Genomic DNA, 21,444 nt, shown 5'->3' with positions numbered 1-21,444 from the left:
GTATCGTTCACGTTGCTAACACTTGGGGGTGACTGTTGATTGTGTGACGCGAGTCACGCTCAAACGTTTTAATTATTCGAATGTTTTATTTATCGTAATTCAAGATTTCGCACATAATCGAAGGCAGCAGAGAGATCGACGCGTTGAGATCGATTTATCGGAGTATACGATCGCAAGATACCTAGTATCAAGCCCGATGGGAGTTGGACAGCATTAATCATGATTATTTTCAGTGCCATTCTCGTTCTCTTTCTCCTTCTGCTTATTATGTTTAGTTCGTATTCGATTTCTTCGCTTTAATTTTTCTAAAACGCGCCATGTAAGCTAGAAGCGTGATTGCATAATAAATCCGAAGTAATTGTAGTAGCGGAGCACATTGGTTAAAACGGCGTTCCCTCGATTGTCCTCCAATCGCAGTCGAGAAAGCAACAGATTGCCTCCCAATTTCATTCCCGTGTACGGTGAAAGTTACTAGGTCAAGGAAATTAAACAATGGAACCTAAGAAGTTGACTGGTTGATATACTCACAGAGGCAGGCCCAACCTTGGGAACCAATAGACTGCCTGATCCTGAAAAGTGATTGGTTGAATTTTTCCCGGATATAAGAAGAAAAATTTGGTGCTCCTTTCACTTCCTGTCCTTGGCATACTCGGAGAGAGTACGAGGGTCAACGCGGTTTTACTATGTCATCCTATCATGGTTGTTCGGATGCTCATATGCTTTCAAACCATGGGCAAAGTGATACCAGCCAAGACACAGGTAAGTTTGACGTTATTTGCGTTGAGTGGATGTGATTAAAACCCGAACTGTGTCAATTTATCCTCCCGCAACTATTGATTCCTCGTCACCCTTTTAATGCTCTGCGATATTAAGTTGTGGATTTGTCAACCCAATCGATCTGCTTCGTATGGGGTTTCTAGAGACCTCTACGTTTAATTGCCATAGCATTTCTCTCCCCGTTCCGGAGGAAGCCGCACCGAGCAACCTGTGACTCCTAAACATTTTTTGTGCATTTCGCTTCTTGGGCCGGGTGCCTTGAATTTTAATTAAGTTTTGTTATCACCACCCACTACTAATGGGTTTATTGAAGCATGAATTTCGACGGCGCATGCGTAATGAGAGAATTGTTCTGTAAGTTTTGCCGTCGTTTTTATGTTTGCGCGCGCCTCCGCTGATTCGTCGCCCTTTGGAGTATTTTGTCAAGAGAAATTAGTGAATATGTCAAGTTTATCAGCATTATACTTGTGGTGATGATATGTGAATTGTCAAAGAGCGAACAAAACGCGAAAAAACCCTGAATCAGTAAGGTTTGACCTTTTATTTACCGAAGATCAAGACGCCCACATGAAACGAAAAACCTTCAAGGTTAGTCTTCCTGTGTTTATGCTTTACTTTTATCAATCACGAGGTTGAATGTGAAGTATTTGATCCGGCGAAAAAAGGTCATTTACAATTTGATCTTACTTTACTTCAACTTCCAAGTTTCATTCGGCCACCAAGCTTTAAATTACGTCCAATAACATCGTCTTTTCTTTCTCTCAACTTTCAAGTTATTCTGGACACAAGGCTTTAATAAATGTACCAGCTTCAGGATTGAGTCGCTCTTACAAAAACGAGTTGGTCGGATACCGTTGCTGGTCATAACAATAGTTATAGTCTTGCCTCGATGACTCCATCTTTATGATTAGCCTATTTTTTTGTTTTGTTTTTGTTTTGGCTGTTTTAATTGGAATTTTTCATTATTGCATTTGGGCTTGAAATGCTAACTAGAGCAAAAACTTCGGTCGAAACACGGGCTTACCGTCTTAAATATCTGTGGTTTCGGGTTTCTATAGTAATGGGTTCCTGTGGCATTTACATAGCCGTTGCGAATGTTGTTCAATTATATTGCCTCTAGAATCTGTCCCTAGTAGTCATTCATCAAAAAAAAATCAGCTCCGAATAAAGATTAATAGTTCATTACTTGTTTGGAAGTGTTTTTTCTGTCAGGAAGCCTCAAAATCGCTTGTTTGGGGCTTTCAAAGTTCGGCAGTGAAGAAATGCGACAAGGCAGGCAGCTTAGGCATCCAGATCACATACCACCTCGTATCAAGACAAAAATGTTTTATCTTCTAGGTATTGTTTTCCCCCTGAAATTCAACGGGCCACAGAAGGATTATCCAGCTGTTACGGTGACTCGGTTTTGAATCATTCCATTCAATGGTTTGCGAGAAAATGGAACGCAAAGTCGTAGATTTGGAGCTCTTCTAGGGATCTGGACATGAAGGGTACTCAAAGGAATTCCAAACATGCGTTTCAGTTATCGTATCTAAAACTCCATGGGTTTCCCTGAGAATGTTGGCAAAAACTTTCTCGATTCTTATTGGTCGATCTTGGCTTATGACATCTGCTGGAAGTACAAAGTAGCGCCTCTGGGGCCCCGACATGGGATACAATTTTTCACATTTTTCAGATTTTTGTACCTCAGGTAGGGTGGCTGGGTCCAAACTTCGATAACCGAAACGCATGTTTGGAATTCCTTTGAGTACCCCTCATGTCCTGACTACTAGGGACAGATTCTAGAGGCAATATATTTGAACTACATTCGTAACAGCTATGTAAATGCCACAGGATCCTTATTACCATAGAAACCCAAAACCACAGATATTAAAGATGGTAAGCCTGTGGTTGAACTTATTTTATATCTTACTGGGGAGCATCCCTCGTATGGTGTCTAGGATGCTTTTGGATCCTGCCTCTCCATCATCATTATTTATTTATTCTGTTTATGTTTATGTCTATGTATTTATTTATGCATCTATTTAGTAATTTAGTTTAATCTAGATTTGGAGAAACTGTGGTAAAAAAAAAAAAGTTATATTTATTACATAGCTCCTAAATACCTCACCACTGTCAGTTCATTGTTTATTTATTTAGCTTTAATTCAGTCTAAAAAAAAAAAGGTTCTCATGAGTTTAAACTGGTGCCCTTTTCTTCATGTTCATGTGGTATTTGAAATGAATGGTGTCAGCTTTATTCTGTTTACTTCAGTAGAATGCTTCTGACTTTCAAAATGAATTTTAGTCAAAGTGCACGATGAATCAAAGCTTGCAGATAAACATAATCAAACTTGCACTGATTCTTAAACATGAGATGAGTGTTTATTTATTTATTTATATGTTTATTTATTCAAGGATTTCTGTAAAGCTGTACTAGAGCAAAAAAACAATAGGACATAAGTCCCCTATTAGATTTATGTTCCAACCCAACCCTCTCCTGAAATATTAACTTAATAAATTAAATATAAATAGACTAAATAGGCTGCTTAACAAGTGCATGCAACAAGGGTATTTACCCAGCGACACTTGGGAAAAATTATTTTAAAGATGTGAAAGTGGTCACCATCAAAAACGTTGAAAAGTCCCTTGAGATAAAAACAACTTAAGTTTTCACTTAAAAGAGGCAGTAGACTCAGCCTGCTTAGCATCATTAGGTATATTGTTCCACAAATTTGCTATCCTATTAAAATAGAAGTCTCGAAATGTTGATGTACAATTATTATTAGTCTTTAAGTTACAACAAATGGTCAATTACTCAAGGGGCTGGAACTCCTTGTTTCTTTGTACTGCTATTTCTGTTCTACTTAAGTGGCTCCCATGAGTATTTGAAAATAAACCTCCCTTCAAAGGGCAAGTCAGGCAAGGAAACCTTGCACGAGATTACTGTGTGGTGGATGTCCCCCCCCTGGGGTGGGATGGGTGGGTTTACTAGGCCCGAAGTAATTGTCACAAGCTGTTGCAGTGTCCCTGCCTGTTGGCAAATTGAAAAAATTGAATTAAATGAAATTAATTATTAATTTCTCTCAAAGTTTGTCCTCAAGAGATTTCTCTGTTTGGCTGGCAATATAATGAGGGTTCTGTTTTGGTTGTCAACACTTTGCCAAGATCAATATCTGAGCATGCATAAGCTCTTGAATCTGTCATTTTGCAACCTTTTTCCTCAGTGTTTCCTTTTCTGTCAATTTCTTTTCAAGGCGTAATAGGCCTATGGGTAGTATGGGTATGGTTGCTGGAAATGCTAGAGTCCATTTCATAAAAACTACACTGTTCCATACTGTTCTAACACACCTTTTTTGATAAGAATCATGAGACTGTGTGAAGCTGCCATGTTTGTTTTGCATATTGACACTTTTAAAGCTCATGCTATGATTGCATTTAGATCTCCACTGTCAAAAAACCCTGTCAAGCCTCCTTCAAAATTGATGTAGGTTAAAATTTATTCAAATCAGTTTCACTCTACAATACATGTCTTAATCATGAAATTCCTAATTCTTGAGATTGATGATAGGAATTAACTCTTATGTTCTCTGTTGGTAAGGGAGATGTGAGGTTACCCAATAGTTAGTACTAGAGACAGATTGGATGGCATTGGCATTATGGTGGCAAACTGTTAAATTTAAGATATTGTCATTATTTCTCACTACACAAATTGCCTCAAGTAGCTTATGCATTGTGCGAGTTCTGTCAGCACTTTATTAGCAACAGTAAATTAGCAATGGTGATTTTGTAAGTTTTGTCTAGATTTCATTGGAAAAGAATAGGAGGGATCAGCTCAAATATTTTCATGTTCCTTTAGAGTGTTTAAGCCTCTAGGATGAGAACTAACTAATTTCTTTTAAGTGATTGATAGAGATTTATCTGTTGTAAAAAGGCAAAATGGCGCTTGCAACAATCTCCCCAAATAGGCAGCCAAGCTGGTGCCAGCATTAATGCATAATATGGAGGGTCAAAGTTCCCTTTTGATTTAAGCCTCAGTTCTCTTAAATCTTATAAGTGTAAATCATTGATTTTCATGGGGAATCAACAAACATTTTCACGCTATTTTAATCTGACCTTATTCAGTCTTGTTTCCTGGGAATACAGGCTTTGGGGAGATGTTTGATTTGCATCCTTACTGATATTAGTTGTACATTTCAAGTTCTTTGTTGTTTGGCCTGTAATAAGAGTCTTCTCAGATCATCAGATTGTCAGACAATTTATTCAGAAGTTGAGTATGTATAATTATGTTGTAGTTCAATTTTATACTTGGTTCAAATTTTATTTTCCTTTGTTCTCGGTCATGTTAATGTATACTAATGAGTTTGAGTCAAAGGAAATAAAAATTTGAACCAAGGATAAAATAGAACTACAACATATACTTCTGGTCAGATGGTATGCAATTACAGAGAATGTGATTTTATTATAATTGCTGCATGGTCACACTTTTGGGCTCTGTGCTGTCAATGGCTAGTGTAAAATGTTCAGAATTGCATACAGCCCAAAGCTCAGTCAAGAGGCAAGGAACCCAACCTGTGAAGTGTAAGGGGAATGGGATGTGAGCAAACATTCAGCTCAGTGTTTTGTTCTTTGCCTTGACTTCAGGCAGGGATGCCATTAGGCAACAGGGTGGGTGTTTTGTTTTTGACCATAATAGAGTATTGAAATTTTTCATGAAAATTTCCACATCGTAAACTATATCTGATAATAATCCAAGACTAGTGAATGAAAAGAAGTTTTCACTCTGATAACGTCTGTAGTAACGTTATATTACTTTTCTTTACTTGACATTGACCCTTTGTGTGTCAGTAATCATCACTGATAGTTGTGAATCACGTCAAAAAACTTTTAAACGAAAACAAAGTACTGTTTTATTTTCTGCTAAAATTACAAGTACACTGCACTAACAGTTGAGGCTGAAAGTGTTCTTTAACTCTTCAATAATAACCTGAGATAGCAATGACATTCTAAATGACTTTCATTATGCCTGTACTTTTCGAATTGCCTGCAGCATCCTTCACAAAACATAGGCGTTCTATGTATACAAGAGTTATTTTTTGGATGGGTGCGTTGAGATCGGACACTGATGAGTAACTGACTATTTTCAAATTTGTCAAAGAATCAAAGAGACTGTGAGCCACTCAACTCAGATTATTATGAGTGAGAGGCTGGAAATGAACTTTTTGTATCAGTTCATAGCTCAGGGGGTCTGTTGGAAAAGTAAATTAGGCTCACTCAAGGTTCAGTAGGAACATTTAATTTCACAACGCGGACTGTACTTACACCATAATACCAAGGGAGGATTTCCTTCAAGCAAAGCACAAGGTCATCTAGCCCATGACGCTAAGCGCGCTTCCATCAGTGCGTCACGCGTGAGTCACACTCAAACGATTAGTAACGCTACGTCACGCTCACAAAATTATAACTGGGTTCACTTGTAGGAAAATGTTTACAATGCTTACTTGTATACTTTTCTTTAACAACCACTCGAACAGTTTGATAAAAGGTTTACTCAAGTTGCATTTTGACATGTTATTCAATGATTAAGAGTGTTTATCTGACAAAGATTATTAAGGGCTTCTTCCTGGTACTGTAATTAATTTTTTCTTTCTCATCTACGAGGTCTCATAAAAAAATGACATGACCAAAGCGTCACAAATATAATGGTACGCAATGCGTGTACATAAGGAAAGATTTACAAATAAAAACTAAACAAAATGGCAACGTTCAGTCGCGACATTCTCCCGCCAGTGTCCAATTAATAATGACTTGCCTCTATCTCCGCTGTTTCTTACTGGAAATTTTTTTGTCTGCAAAAAGTACACAAGGTAAAACAGGATTTGCACGAGAAATGAGAAAATTATGCTTTGCCACCTCCAGTTGGAGGGATGCATCAGTCATTTCACCTCCTCTATAACCCGGCAAACAATAACAAGTAGGGGAAGTGCGAGGTGGAAATCTCAGTGGTGTACTTTGCGAAATCTCTACCATGTTGTGAAGAAATCAACATGTCGGCTTTTTGAAAAGAGAATTGGGCCTTAAACCAAGCAAATCCATAATTTGAAAACTTTCTGGTGCTATAGCTGTGTTGTATATAGGGTGTCAAGGTCCATCAGCAGGGAAACACAACAAAGTCTCGTGCCACTTCCCTTTTTTTAAAGCAAAACGCTTTAATGATGGGGTGACTTAAAAAAAAACAACTTTTGATTAAGTTCTGAGCATTAATATAATAATAGTTGACAATTATTCAACGAGGTGGGGGTGAATAGTGGTGGAAGCCAGTATTCACCACATTTACCGACTCTGATGTGAATAATTGTTTTGGTATAATTTATACCACACAAAAAGCACAAAAACTAGTTTATTTCTGTCAATATACTAAAAAAAACTGTCGGAAATTAAATTGTTGACGCGCAATTTTGTCTCTTCGGCTGCTCGCGAAGTGAATAGATATATCTTATTAACCAAGCGCAAGGGCCGTACTGGGAGAATATCGGCCCGAGGTCTTGACAGTACGGACCGAGCGCAGCGAGTTCCGTACGAAAAAGACCAAAGGCCGATATTCTTCCAGTACGGTCTCGAGCAAGCTTGGTTAATAAGAGATTTATTATACGACTGAAGTTCGAAGGGACACAAGTGCGGTATCACTCGGGACCATTCGGGACAATGCCCGGTCCAATACTGAGAGAATATTGACCGGCAATAGAGCATTTTGATTGGTTGCTTTTAGTTATTGGCTCTCTGACTGCCCGAGTCGTGTAATAATACTTGTTAATCACTTCCAACCAGCCAATATTATATAGATTATAATGATAAATATCAAACCCTCGTTCGTGTAGTGTTCTTAGCCTTTTGCAAACTCAGAGAAAAGTGTTTTCCACCGTTCCTGTGATTGTTCTTATTAATATTATCATTATAATTGAGATTTTATGTTTCTTTTTAACCCCTAAAAGGATGAAGTGATAAAGTAACTTCTCCTCTAAATAATTTGAATGCGTTATCCAGCGAATAAATGGGTTTATGAGTTGAAAGACGAACAATCTTTAAATTTTATCAACAGACATAGAAACTGACTTGTATTTGCAAATAACTGCTTTGTTAACAGTGGGAACAGAAGGTGTGTTAAAAGAAGGTGTACCCACAGACAGAGAAATTGCTGAGCTTGCCTTGGAAATTGTGGAGATCTGGAAACGTGTCGGCCGAGCTCTGGGCATCCAAGATGCCATCATAAGACAGATACAGAAAAATGAAGATGATGTGTATGAAAGAGCACTCTCATGTTTGAATAAGTGGCGTCAAATGAGGGTAGATCAGGCAAGTTATGAAGCTCTTGCTCAAGCTTTGGGGCGCGTGGAGATAGCAAGAAACGATTTGATTCAAAGATTCTGCTATGGTAAAGTGTTATTTGTTCATAACAGTTTTTCTTTTGAGAATAACAGCCAACATTACTTCTGGACTAAAAGTAATTTCAATTTTGGTGATATGCAAATTATATTTGTCCTGTTTAGTTTCAGGGACCGATGACAACCCACAGAATGGCGCAGCTGCACAAGTCATGTTGTGCAACTCTCACTGCTGAATGGGAATAATTCAGCTCATGAATTTAATTTTGTTTTTCTCTGTTTAGTTAAGACTTCTTACATATAACTCGTGTGAGTCACGGTAGCTGCAGTGAATTTTGTTAATTTGTGCTTAAGAAAAGCCCGCATATCGATAGAAATTAGCTAATTTAGAACGTTTTTTTTTTTTATAAACAAATTTCCTAATAGGTACTAGCCGATCCACGGCTTGGAAGCCCAAACAGGAATCTAAATTTTTCCGTAGCTAAAAGGCCTCAATGGAAACCATTATATCACTTCAAAATGCTATTGTAGGACTCATGAAACGGACACTTTTCAGTGGGTTATAAGGGGTTAGCTGTTGTAGTAATTTTAATAATTTTTTAGCTTTCTCGCTAACACTGCTTTTTAATTGAACTTGATGTAAGTTTTAATTTTATCAGCTGTTTTATCTTGACATATCAGTGGACTTAACATCAACAGAGTGAAACTGCTTTTCTTTTAGTATTCAGATAATGTTCTTGGGTAAGACGCATAACTTCTTTGCTATCTTTTCCAAGCAGTGAAGTTAACTAAAACATCGTGCCCCAAATGTTTTAGCAATACCTGCAAATGTTTTTTCTGAAAAGCTGGCGTCACACCTGTCGATTTCATACGCTGATCGCGGTGATCGGCTTATAAAATTGCCGACATCTGACATGCTAGCTATCTGCAATTAAATACGCCGATCGCGGCGATGAAATTCGCCAATAAAATCGCCAGATGTATCACCGGCTTATAAAATGAGGTGTACACACATTCAATCCCCCACTTACGATTAACTCGTACTTCTTCCTGCGCAGTCGTCGCGCGCTCTCCTCCGTTCGCCTGAAAAGCGCGAAAAAGTTATGAGCATTCCTAAGCCAGTTGGAAATGTTGATATATCAGCTTTAAGTAAACGCATTGAAGTGAATTATAGATAATTCTCCAGACATCAGAGTCTGCTTAAGGGGCAAGTCCTACTTTTCTGTGATGGCTATCTCATTCAGTTTTCTCCTGGTTGGTCTTTCGGCTGGTAGAAAACTTGAATATTGAGCATCGAAAAGCAACAAACCCAGCGCACTAAGAGCAGTGAATCAAAGCAAAGTGCTAATTGAGTTGCAGTTTTTGGTCAAATGAACATTCAATCGTTCAATATTTGCTCCAGTCCTAGTGCTCAATCAACAGCCACAATGTCGTAGAACTGGCTTCTTTTACCAGGACCTAAACGCGCAGCACAGAAAAAATTTAACGTGGAGAAGTGTAAAGACCTGGTACATTTTGGCTCGTTGGTCGAATGAGTTACCATTTGAGACCATTTTACGCAAGGAAGAAAGACAAATTTTCTGAGACCTCTGCGAGACTTGGAACCTAAAGGGGTCCTCTTTCGTTCATTTCAAAGAGCCATTGCCGCGATTTCTTAGAAATCGCCGAATGTAGATATAAGTAATAACTGAGAGAATTAGGGTGCTGGGAATACATACACAAGTTGGTTTGTTATTAGGTTACCAGGCGTTGGTTTTAAGCCGCTAACCACAATCTCACCGCCAATGTTTTGTTACTATTGTGGCCCGCTTAGTTTCCATCCACTTGACTAACGTTAAAAAGCTGGGTAAGATGTCTCCCTTCATTTCTATACCCCCGTCAGGTATGGGTGCTTTTATTTTCCTCCAACACCACCAAGATTAGCTAGTCTCTACCTTCTTACGAACCTCTACGTTTGTTGGAAGTACGTAGATAGGGTGGTGAGCTGGTCGTGATTTACAGACACACTATTTCCCACCTCCCTTTTTGAAGAGTGTTTCTTGGACCTACAAGCTTATTCTCAATTACTTGTAGACTTTTCTGAACGATAATCTGTCTAATTTGTAAACATGTTTACATCCATCTCCGCCTCGTAAAAGCTTCCTGGGGTAACTTTTCACGTCATACTCTGAAAGCACCAGCAAAAATACTTTTTTCCGTCAAAGAGCTTTGTTGACGATGTAAAAAAAAAGTTTTTATCTATACCAAGAAACGCTGGTATAGTATCTTGTGGAACTCATCAAGATCTTATTGGTTAATGTAACCTCAAAAAGTTACCAATATATAGCGGAGAAGACAATTCGAACACACTTTCATAGTAGAAATCACGGTTGAATTAAATGCGGTACGTAATCAAAATTACAAACGAAAATAAAGAGATCGGTGTGAAATCATAGATGAAAAGGGCGAAGTAGAGATTGAAGATTGCGAAGTTATCATTGACGGTTGTAGCTGAATTTGTGTTGCTGAATGTATGTGGCTGAATTTGTGTGGTTCGAATTATGAGAAAACACAGCAGAAACTAAACTAAGAAAATATCCCTGAGAAATGTGACTTTAGCCTAATTAACAATGAAGCGATTATAAAGTGAACTGAAAGCGAGAAATAACCAATAATACAGAGCAAAAAGGGAAATATCTTAAATGTAAAATAAAGAAAGACTTACTTTGGTCGAGCTCCGAACGATTGTAGGTAACTCGTTGATAGTAGATGATTCGTAAATAGCACACAAAAATTTGGTGGTATGAACAGCAACCTATAGCGATGAAGTGTGGAATGCAATATCTAATACACGCGCACAAATGAAACTGATTGAAATAAGGAACTTATTCAGAAGTAATAATAATCATTAACAGACGTACATAAGAGGAAATGTAGACGAGATACGCTTTTCGAAACTAACAGTTACTCGCTCTCACCAGAACTAATGTTTTGTCTCTATTTTTTGAGGAATGCAGTATACAAAAACAAGTACAAATTAGTTGGAAAAGTTAACAGGGGCATCAAATATTCTTGTTTAAAATTAAAAGATCTGACAAGGCAAACTACTCTTACTTTCAAAGCTCTTTCAGTAAATGATCCTCTCTAATAACGTTCAGCATGTTGAACAGCATATAGTGGGGACACAGACGCTGAAAATATGGAATTGGCCCCGAGCGTTTGTTCCTACTGTTACTGCCATTTGTTTTATGTTTTAATAACTTTTACAGAATCTGATTATGGTTGTCATATGAAAAATACAACCGAAGAAGAGTTTTTCTGTAGGTACAATTGAATATCGCAGCTAATATGATTGACTTTTCAAAAAAGGGTTTTTCAAGAAGTCAGAAAAAAGTGCTAGAGTGCGAAGAACTCTTGTTGAAGTTAAGTTTTTGCGGTCCAGATCTCCGGGCCGAGGTTTTAGTGATAGAACAATACACCATGTCACTCTCACTGACCTGGCTTCCTTCACCAATCAGTATGAATAGGTGCTGGAGAACTGTTAGGAAAACCGAAGGCAGAATGATGGACTAACATCCAGTGAAAGGATGCGTTGCGCCTTAATAGAATTGAACATGCGTTGCGCCTTAGAAATTAAGAAACTGACCAACTTGACGGTTGAATAAGCTGATTTCATGCGTTTGGCTTTATACCTCAGAACAGGTCGTCATTTAATTCTTTGACTGACATCATGATGTTGTGTTTTTCTTTTAACTCTCTAAGAAGGGGACTAGGTACTCTTTAAAAGATGTGACATTATCTTTGTTCAGTTTTATTCCAATTTGGGAAAAGAATAGCTTTCTCCTCCTGAAGTGATCAGTTTTGATAGATCAGTGTGATTATCAGATTGAAATAGCTGCACTGTAAACTACGCTTGGATGCACTACCTCCTGACTTAGTTATTTTCCTTTCAACATAATCAAGTTATTCTCATAAAAAAGGTTCATGATTCTGTCTCTAAGGTCAGACATCTATGATTTCATTTCATTACTATGGTGATCTTGACGTTGTTACTCTTTCGGATGTAGTTCTAATACTTCCTGCAGTTGTAATCCTTTCGGAAGTTGTAAAATGTTTTGGAAGGTTTCACCGCGAACCGTCGTAAACGTATGTCTGCGAATATATCTGTCACACAACCCCCGCGCATTGAGAATAACACCCACCATCATTGGATAATGATTTTTTTCTGTTTCAGTTCTATTCTTGGTTCAGTTGTATTAGCGTTTGTTTTTGCCGGCGTTATAATATCAGATACTTAGCTTGAAACAGTTTAAACAAAGCGTAACAATACCGGTTATTGGTGAAATGAAAGCGCGGTTACGAGCTAAAATGCTGATATGCGAATAATAAAAGTCGATCTGCAATAACGCAATCGCCACGAAAATGATACCAAAGGAGCGATGAAAACTTTATTTTGGTATTTCAAAATCATCTTCATTATCTTGTCAGAATCTTAAATCAGTAGTCGACTTGATTCGAAGGAAACCGAAATAAAGATTGTCAGATGATCATGTGTATATATCCCGTTTATAGCTGTTTTTCTTTTTTTGTTTGTTTCGCATGTTCTGAGCTGATATCATCATTGAGTAATGAGTTTACCCACGATAACCAGAGCTGGAGCCATCCAGAAAAGAACGATTAAATCTTCCTACTTTGAAAAGGTAGGTGTTAAATTTGAACATAATGATCATTGATTTCTGTAAAATGTAACAAAGTTTTTTAAGGAGAGTTAAGCCGTTTCCCTACCTAATTCCTCCTTCAGCTATGGCTGTAACGAGGCGGTACAGAACATTCCACGCCATAAAAAAAAATTTCCTCTTTTGTGACATTTTTTCGGCATTTTCATACGACACACTATAACAAAAGCAGCGATTTACCAGACTCATCTATTCATACACAAAATTCCGCCAATAATCAGTTAAGTTCATATCACTCAGGGGGGAGAATTTTTCTAAATTTTTCTTAATTTACCATTTTTGTTTGGAACGTTTACGGAAAGAGTGGCGAAACAAATTCTAGACATTATCAACTAGACCAGTTTGGCATTCCAATTCCAACTAATGAAATTAACCTTAGGTTTGGCGATATTACTAAAGGCCAGTTAGAGGTCTACCAAATGAACAGAGAACTAATTGTTGAGATAGCTCATATCACACAGGGTAGATTTTTATGCGATTGCTGTTCCATATTCCGTTCTGATCAGCAAAATGGAAGTGGTTGTACGTTACGAAAGACTAAGAATTTCTTTTCCGAGAACTGTCTTAATTTGACCTCACACATCACACATCACACATCACACATCACATACACACATAACTTCGGCTCTACTTCGGCTATTCGGCTACTCAATATTCGGTTCTCTACTTTGGCTCCACTTCGACTACTCAATCTTCGGTTCTCTACTTCGGCTCAGTCTTCGGCTGTTCGGCTACTCGGTACCCATGGACACGACCGTTTTAACAACCATTTAATTCTAATCTATTCTATTGTTAAGTATATTCTATTGTCATGCCAGGCCAGACTACCTACACTACTCGAACCCTTTTTTTGGGTGTGAGGGTTTGAACTTCATCTGCTTCCAGATCAATCGCTCACTGTTGGCCCTATCTTCTGTTTTTTTTTTGTTTTTTTTTTGTTTTATTTTTAATATTTTGTTTCCTTTATCAAAGAAAATGAAAAAGGTGACGTTCCATTTCGATCTATTCCAATTAGATATTCTCGTTGTCCATTACTAAAACTGATATAAAAAAAAACCTTGGAAACTTATTGATACTATAGTTTTCTTTTTGGCCGTGAAAAGCTTACTTTTTATAGAAGAATTGAAACCATGGTTGATTAATCAATCAGAGGGTCTGCTCGAACTAACCGACTACTGTTAAACGTCCCAAACTCTAAATGAATAATGTTGTAAAATTTTGATTGACCATCGACATTTGCAGATTTACTTCCCTATTATCTCCTCGATCCAATCAGGCCCTGGAATCCGATTCATAAGCCGTAGATCCGATCATTTGCCAAGTCATTATGTTCTTGCCTTCTGTAAGACTCCCCCCCCCCCCGCGCCCTTAATGCTTACAAAATGTCTGTCGTTACCCCGAAGTATGACTGGTTCCAAGCAACTGACAAATAAATCCGACAGAATGGTGAAGAAGTAACCTTGTATGAATTCACATCTCATTCAGGAAGAGTAAAAAAGCTCCTTACCGCCTCTTCATGCAGAAATCACGGAACAGTGGCATTCATGCATGGACTATTTGGCTTCTAAAGCTTTTTCACTCCCCTCCCCAGCCCCCTCTCGACAACTAGGCCCTCTATCGACATACATCCCATAATTTCTTTTATCCCGAGATCATGAGCATCGAGGAAGGGCTGCGGTCTAACAAACAACATTTACGGGGCCTGGTCTCGTCTCAGGTGCATATCACATACTAGAGTTTCTTTTAGAGTTTTCATTGGCAATATCAGTGGCAATATTTTATTGTAAATTAGGTATGTTTATGGCTGGGAAAAATTATGAAATTAGAGTCACTTTGGCTCAGTGAACTAGCTCTGACGGTAGATGTTTCGAAATAACGTCCTTTGGTTGTCAGGTGGAGCTCGGGGTAACACCTAATAGGCCATTTTTGATATATTCAAATTCAGTCACACTTGGCTTCGAGGCTTGGGGGAGTAAAACAGAAGAAATCACATCCAGGTTGAGGAATGAATAGCTAATTTCTTTTGTTTTATTCCCCTGAGCTGGAAGCCATCTTAGAATATTATTAATACATCGAAAATGGCCAACTAGTCTCCCTTAAAGATTTTACTGAAAGAGTTCCACAGATCCCGATGATTTTGATATGAAAGTACCCACTATGGGTCTGATCAGGATAATGGTTAATACAGAGTGAGCTGACTATGGATTTACTTTCGATTTGTTTTTAGATCAGGGAGGAGTCACTAAGAAAGTTTGCCGAAGAACATTTCAGCCATAGATGGTTCCCCGCCCTTCACGGTGATATCAAACAAGTAAAACCCCTGGCATTGGTGGTTAAAAAGAATCGGCCACTATGGAAGCGACCTTTCGCAAAATTGGAAGTCATAGTTCTTGCAGAACTGGCGAAATACGTTAAAAGCGAAGAGTCTGAGGAGTTTCGCAAATGCTTGGCATCTAAGATCAAAGAGGAAATTGTTACTTTAAAGCAGCACGAAACCATTGCATTGGAAGCCAGGTATGATAACGCTTTGACCCAATTTTTGTTGCCTGGTGATCAGTATGTTGCATCTTTAACAGCGTTTGTTTAATGATAAGACAAGCTAATGTATTGGTGAGATTATCGTGCAAGTAAACAGCCAAAATTGCAATTTAGCCCTGGCATAGTTATTGCCTTCAAATTATTTTTCACCGGAAGAAGAGTTGAAGTAAATAAGGGAAAGCCTCAGATACTGTTCTGTCATTTAACATTCTAACGAGGTTCCTGAAGGTGCATTCTTTAAACGCCTTTCAGTCACTCTTTCAATGAAGATAACGATAATACAGTCGGCTCCCTACAACTCGAACATTCAAGAGAAACTGAAAAAGGTTGGGGTTATCTAGCGTTAGAGTTATTGGAAGACAGGAACGAAGGAAAAAACGGTGTTCACTGTTTGTTCTATTCATACAGTATATATATTTTAATCAAATTTGACCATAGAGAAGTCGAGTCAAAATGGGACACTAAATTACTTTAGATATCAGAAGGTAACGAAAATTATATTTTTAATGTACCCGAAACCAACGAAACCTGAACTGGACTAGCACGTTGAAATAAAAATTCAAAGACTACAAAGCTGCTTAAAAATAATTTAGTTTTTTGAACTGCATTGCACTTTTTGTCCTGACTTAATGCGTACTGTCAGAAGTGGTTCGACGTGGCTTGAGTTGTAAAGGGTAAAAATATATATTGACAATGAACTGAAGGGAAACGAGGTAAGCAGTAGGTTCGAGTTTTTGAGGGTTCGAGTTACTGCGGATGAAATTGTACTAAATCGTCATCATCATTGTCATTGTCAGTGTTGTCGTCACTGTCATTATCACTGTTTCATTGTTATTGTCGTGGTCATTATCCTTGTCAACGCGTCGTCATTGTCATGGCCATTGTTTTGGTCAATGCCATTATGTTTGTCATTACCATCCTCATTGTCGCTATTATTTTCGTCGTCATTATCATTGTCAAGGTCTTTGTCATCGTCATCGACATCATCGTCCTCATTGTCGTTCTCATTATTTCCGTTGTCGTTGTCATTGCCATTGATTAGGTCAATGCCATTGTATTTGTCATCATCACTCTCATTATCATCCTCATTGTCGTTCTCAGTGTTACTGTCGTTGTCGTTTTCATTACCAGTGATTAGGTCAATGTCATTATATTTGTCACCATCATTGTCATTGTCCTCATCAATGTCGTTGTCATTGTTGTTGTCGTTGCCATTTATTTGGTCAATGTCAGTGTATTTGTCATCATCATTGTCATCGTCTCTGTTATTGTCGTTGTCGTTGTCATTGCCATTGTTTTGTTCATTGTCATTGTATTTCTCATCATCTTTATTATCATTATCGTCATTATCATGTCGTTGTCACTGTTACTGTCGTTGTCGTTGTCATTGTCACTGATTTGGTCAATGTCATTGTATTTGTCATCATCATTGTCATTATCATCCTCGGTGTCGTTCTCATTATTATCGTCATTATCATGTCGTTGTCACTGTTACTGTCGTTGTCGTTGTTATTGCCACTGATTTGGTCAATGTCATTGTATTTGTCGTCATCATTGTCACTATCATCCTCAGTGTCGTTCTCATTATTATCGTCGTTATCGTTGTCATTGTCGTTCTCATTACCATTTATTTGGTCAATGTGATTGTATTTGTCGTCATCATTGTCATTGTCATCATCATTGTCTTTGTCATTGTTATAGTCGTTGTCGGTGTCATTGCCATTGTTTTGTTTAATATCATTGCATTTGTCATCGTCAGTTTCGTTGTCATCCTCGATGTCGCTTTCACTGTCATTGTTGTTTTTGTTTTCATTGTAACTGTTGTGTCTTAGTCACTCTCACAGTCTTTTTCACTAAAGGTGCGGTTGTACCATTTGCTGAACGAAATATTTTATGGCAAAACTATTACGCCGTTCCCAAAACCATCACGCAATTCCCGAAACTTGTGATTATCACTTTCCTGACTTTCTTAAAATGTTTTGGTGACTCTTCTGTTGCTCAATTAAACTTTATAGAACTTCCGCCTTGAAAAAAACTGGTACCCAGTGGTAACTAGGCATTTAAGTTGCTCACTAGACTGTTTCCTCGTGGAATTAAGACGGGCAATCCTGAGCAAGTGGAATCGGCTTATAGAGCCGCCACTCAAACATGCTGTTCTGTATTGCCAGTCGACATAGCTAGCCATATAGCTAAAGTTTTTGTGAAACAACATCCATATATCATATGATTTTGAGTTACATAAAATGTTTTTTTTTATTTTTTTATTTTTAGTGAACGAAACCTTGACGTGGGTGTTGGAGGAATTTTGGAGGGAACCATCCGATTAAGCAATGATCAAGGCGTTATAAAACTGGGAAAACTAAGCCAGAAATACATTGATGATCCAGATCTCCGAGACCTTTTAGCAAGGAGTGAAATGGATCGTAAAATGATGAAGAGTTTCGCTGAAGGATATAAACTGCTTCTCATCACATCTGTGGTTTACAGCGAGAAGTTCGAACTAACTGGGGTGAGAAAACAAGAGGTAATGTCTATATTGTTAAAAATGCGTGCTACTTTTCTTTAGCTCAAAATAAACAACACAAAACAAAACAAAATTAATAACAGGTTTATTTGTAATTTAGTTTACCCTTACCATCCTTACCGCTTGATATACATTGCTTTCTAGTAAGTTCAAGCTTGTTTGTGTGGGTTCCTTACCAAGATTATGAAACCTTTTATAAGCTGGTCTATAAGACATTAGCGAACAAAGCTTTTCCAAAATTCTTCTTTACTTCAAGTGTACCATAGGATTAGTAACGGAACGTTAAATGAATGGATAAATTGCGGACTTTGACTATTCAGAACTGATTAGACAATCAAGCGAATGTAACAGTATTTGAAATCCGAGATATGACCTACCTAGAACCTTTTTGCGTTTCTGCGATTTTGTAATTGGTGTATTCTTTGACTTTAGAAATTAGTACGTAATACTAACCTACAAATTACCCTACATCAAAATTAAAGTGTTACAAAGATTATTTTTTAGTTTATTATCTCCACTCAACAATGTAGAAACGAGGTTCCGGATATGACACTGTTACAACACTGAAGACCAATTTGAATTACGAACAAAAAAATTAAGTTAGACAGGGTTTCTCCCATTTCTGGAAATGCTTTGACGATTTCCTCTCCCTCACTTCTATCTAATTTTAGAACATAACCAAGGTAAAGCGCGCGCTCTGATTGGTCCCTTCAGTGTCCACCATTTGCCCATGAGTGTGCGCTGCTGAAGTAAGCAAATGCAAAGACTATAGTTTCCGCGCGCTTGTTTTTTCTGGTCACGTAAGATTTCAGTGTTAAATAAAAGGAAACTCTTTTGTTACAACATGTCAATGTTATCACTTTGGAGGTTTATTAAGCACTCAAGAAGCCAGAGTCGCTCTCAGCTACCGGCTCGTGCGACTCTTACGCTTCTTTCGCGCATAGCAATTTCCCGCGTGCATCCATAACTGAATAGTGTACGCTGTGGTGTTTACCATTTGTTAATCTGTAAGTAACTAAGTAACACAGGTTTGCCACTTTATTATAAAACTCACTTTTATTTACTTTGCTCCAGACCGCAGCTGAAGTCACGGTAGATGGGCCTTCTGTGTTGAGTCCGTTTTCCCAATTTTTTAAGTCAACCCATCCTTCAGAGCTAGCATCAAGGACTGCAAATGCACCACTCCTCTACAAGTGTTGCAATGTTGATTACATTAAAGGAGAAAATCGACTGGAAATCAGAAAAGGTGAATTTGTTGGTGAGGTCGTTACCTGTGACACAACAACCAAGAATCCCGTTTAGGGAGACGAGACCGATGCACCAGGTGAGATCATCGAATACTTTTGAAGCTCATCCGCACTATGCTACATAATTTGAAAACGGCGTTTACGCTCTGGAAACGCAACAATCATTTTCGATATACAGTGCAAAATGTATCAAATGTTTTCTACCCCCGATCCACTACCTTAGCAAATTGAAAAACGCAGTAATCACAGGCAAAAGGAGCGCTTAGCATTCTTGGGCATGCGCAGTGTATCTATTTATCACAACAAAAACAAGAAAGAGCAATGGTAATGAAGTTTCCGAAAATTTCCAAATCTCTGCATTAAACTAATAAGCCCTTTCAAATTTAAATCATGAGACTGTGTGGAGCGGCTGCCATGTTTGTTTTGCATATTGACACTTATAGCTCATGATATGATCGCATTCAGATCTCCATTGTCAAAAAACACCATCAAGCCTCCTTCAAAGTTGATTTCAGCTTAATGTATTCAAATCAGTTTCACGCTACGATAGATGTCTTAATCATGAAATTCTTAATTCTTGAGATTGATGATAGGAATTAACTCTTATGTTCTCTGTTGGTAAGGGAGATGCAAGGAGGTTACCCAATAGTTAGTACTAGAGACAATCATTGGATGGCGGTGACATTTATGGTGCATGGCAAGCTGTTATTCAAGATATTGTCATTATTTCTCCCTACACAAATTGCCTCAAGTAGCTTATAAATGCATTGTGTGAGTTAAGTCAGTACTTTATTAGCAACAGTAAATTAGCAATGATGATTTTGTAAGTTTTGTCTAGATTTCATTGGAAAAGAATATGAGTGATCTATTTCAGAAAACGTCTAATATTTATTCATACAATACACGATCGCTTACGTCTGGAAAGTCTTATGTCAAAAGTTCGAGACTAGAAATACAAAACAATTCCTTCTCTCGGATCGGGGTAAAGCTGTGGAATAAGATACCAAGCTGTATAATGGATCTCCCAAAGAAAGCTTTCCAAAAAAGTTTTTCACAAATTGCCATCATTTTGATATCTTAGAAAAAGAACATAACTACATTCAAATCCCCATGATCATTAAAAAAGTAGGTACATAGACACACCTTCTAGGTTGAAATGTCTTGATTCTTATCTTTTTCTGTGTGACTGTGTAAATAACGACTCCTTGTCCTAAGATATTAGACGATTTATGTTATTCAGGTACTTGTCTTGCCCCACCATGATTAGCTTTCTAGCTTTTTGAGGGGCAAACAATCCCACTGTTATTTTTATATAAAAATCAAAGAATAAATTGTTGTTGTTGTTGTTGTTGTTGTTGTCGTTGCTGTTCAAATATTTTCATGTTCCTAAAGAGTGTTTGAGCCTCTAGGATAAGAGCTAAGTTATTTCTTTTAAGTGATTGATATAGATTTATCTGCTGCAAAAAGGCAAAATGGCCCTTGTAACAATCTCCTCAAATAGGCAGCGTATAATATGGAGGGTCAAAGTTCCCTTTTGACTTAACCCTTACACACCCAAGATCTCAATAGTAACTCTCCTTACTGTCTGCCATACAATTCTTATAATATTAGATGAGAGAATTTGGTATTGGATCAGCTAATAATCCCCCAATTGACATAGACCACTTTCATAAATGGCGGCCGGATTAATATTCTTTTGTTTAAATTTAAATTAGCCTTTATGGCCCCGTTCTCCAGTACAAAATTCAAAAGAAGACATTATCTCAAGCGAGGCCAGAAGGGCTAATCTAAATTTAAACAAAAGAATATTAATCCGGCAGCCATTTATGAAAGTGGTCTATTACAACTTCACGACGGTTTAAGTGTGTCTTTCTGAAATGGAGGTAGCCGCTGCCATTTTTACCACAAGGGCTCACAAACATTTTCGAGAGCCGTTCGCACGCGTTCGGCCTTTGTCCGATGAGAGTATAAAGGCTGTTGATGGAAGAACTTGCGACTTTTGGGCGGAGAAGCTATTATTCTTTTTCGAAAGGCTTTAACAAGGCGGGCTAATTGCGTGGCATTAAATTAGTATCCTTTTGTTTATATTTAATTCGCGTTTACCAAAAATATCACCTTGTGTTTTTCTGCAACTGAACGCCTTGCGCTAAATTAACGATTTCACTTTCGGTTTAGTCTTGAGAAGCGTTTTAAAAGCTTTAAAAAGAGCCCTTAAACGAAAGTTTTGGTTGAGATAAAGAAGAGAAACGAATTTCTGATGAAAATTATAACTCTTTGCCGCCA

At 37.8% G+C, this 21,444-nt stretch overlaps 2 protein-coding genes and 1 long non-coding RNA gene across 5 annotated transcripts; all 3 read left to right on the top strand.

The window, feature by feature from the left end:
- The first annotated feature begins 553 nt into the window (after window positions 1-553).
- On the top strand, window positions 554-8,860 carry LOC148741391 (uncharacterized). Of its 2 annotated transcripts, none has more exons than XM_088740116.1 (3): window positions 554-759; window positions 7,900-8,187; window positions 8,303-8,860. In XM_088740116.1, exons 1-3 carry the CDS (start codon window positions 684-686, stop codon window positions 8,371-8,373), a joined length of 435 nt encoding a protein of 144 aa, XP_088596242.1. In that variant the 5' UTR covers window positions 554-683; the 3' UTR covers window positions 8,374-8,860. The 2 variants fall into 2 exon arrangements, with proteins under 2 accessions (XP_088596242.1, XP_088596245.1); XM_088740119.1 differs by having other exon boundaries at window positions 556-759; window positions 8,309-8,860.
- On the top strand, window positions 1,126-3,696 carry LOC148741392 (uncharacterized). Its single transcript, XR_015993633.1, has 2 exons — window positions 1,126-1,365; window positions 2,116-3,696. It is a non-coding gene; the product is annotated as an uncharacterized LOC148741392 (long non-coding RNA).
- A 148-nt stretch (window positions 8,861-9,008) lies between the features above and the next one.
- On the top strand, window positions 9,009-20,506 carry LOC111324274 (uncharacterized). 2 transcript variants are annotated; one of them, XM_022927792.2, is made up of 5 exons: window positions 9,009-12,816; window positions 15,080-15,366; window positions 17,662-17,914; window positions 18,989-19,238; window positions 19,785-20,506. In XM_022927792.2, exons 1-4 carry the CDS (start codon window positions 12,745-12,747, stop codon window positions 19,214-19,216), a joined length of 840 nt encoding a protein of 279 aa, XP_022783527.2. In that variant the 5' UTR covers window positions 9,009-12,744; the 3' UTR covers window positions 19,217-19,238; window positions 19,785-20,506. The 2 variants fall into 2 exon arrangements, with proteins under 2 accessions (XP_022783527.2, XP_088596237.1); XM_088740111.1 differs by lacking the exon at window positions 9,009-12,816 and adding an exon at window positions 14,452-14,569.
- The last annotated feature ends 938 nt before the right edge of the window (window positions 20,507-21,444 follow it).

Source organism: Stylophora pistillata, chromosome 1 (assembly GCF_964205215.1).
Source record: "Stylophora pistillata chromosome 1, jaStyPist1.2, whole genome shotgun sequence".
Taxonomy (NCBI): domain Eukaryota; kingdom Metazoa; phylum Cnidaria; class Anthozoa; order Scleractinia; family Pocilloporidae; genus Stylophora; species Stylophora pistillata.
The sequence above is the reverse complement of the archived record's forward strand: the minus strand, read 5'-3'. Positions and strand labels throughout refer to the sequence as shown.

Excerpts from the sequence above, each read along its gene's own strand:
- LOC111324274 (XM_022927792.2), top strand. The coding sequence starts at position 12,745 with ATGAGTTTACCCACGATAACCAGAGCTGGAGCCATCCAGAAAAGAACG. Across the intron at positions 12,817-15,079 it reads AATCTTCCTACTTTGAAAAG|ATCAGGGAGGAGTCACTAAG; the intron begins GTAGGTGTTAAA and ends ATTTGTTTTTAG. Across the intron at positions 17,915-18,988 it reads CTGGGGTGAGAAAACAAGAG|ACCGCAGCTGAAGTCACGGT; the intron begins GTAATGTCTATA and ends ACTTTGCTCCAG.
- LOC148741391 (XM_088740116.1), top strand. The coding sequence starts at position 684 with ATGTCATCCTATCATGGTTGTTCGGATGCTCATATGCTTTCAAACCAT. Across the intron at positions 760-7,899 it reads TGATACCAGCCAAGACACAG|TGGGAACAGAAGGTGTGTTA; the intron begins GTAAGTTTGACG and ends CTTTGTTAACAG. Across the intron at positions 8,188-8,302 it reads GATTCAAAGATTCTGCTATG|TTTCAGGGACCGATGACAAC; the intron begins GTAAAGTGTTAT and ends TGTCCTGTTTAG.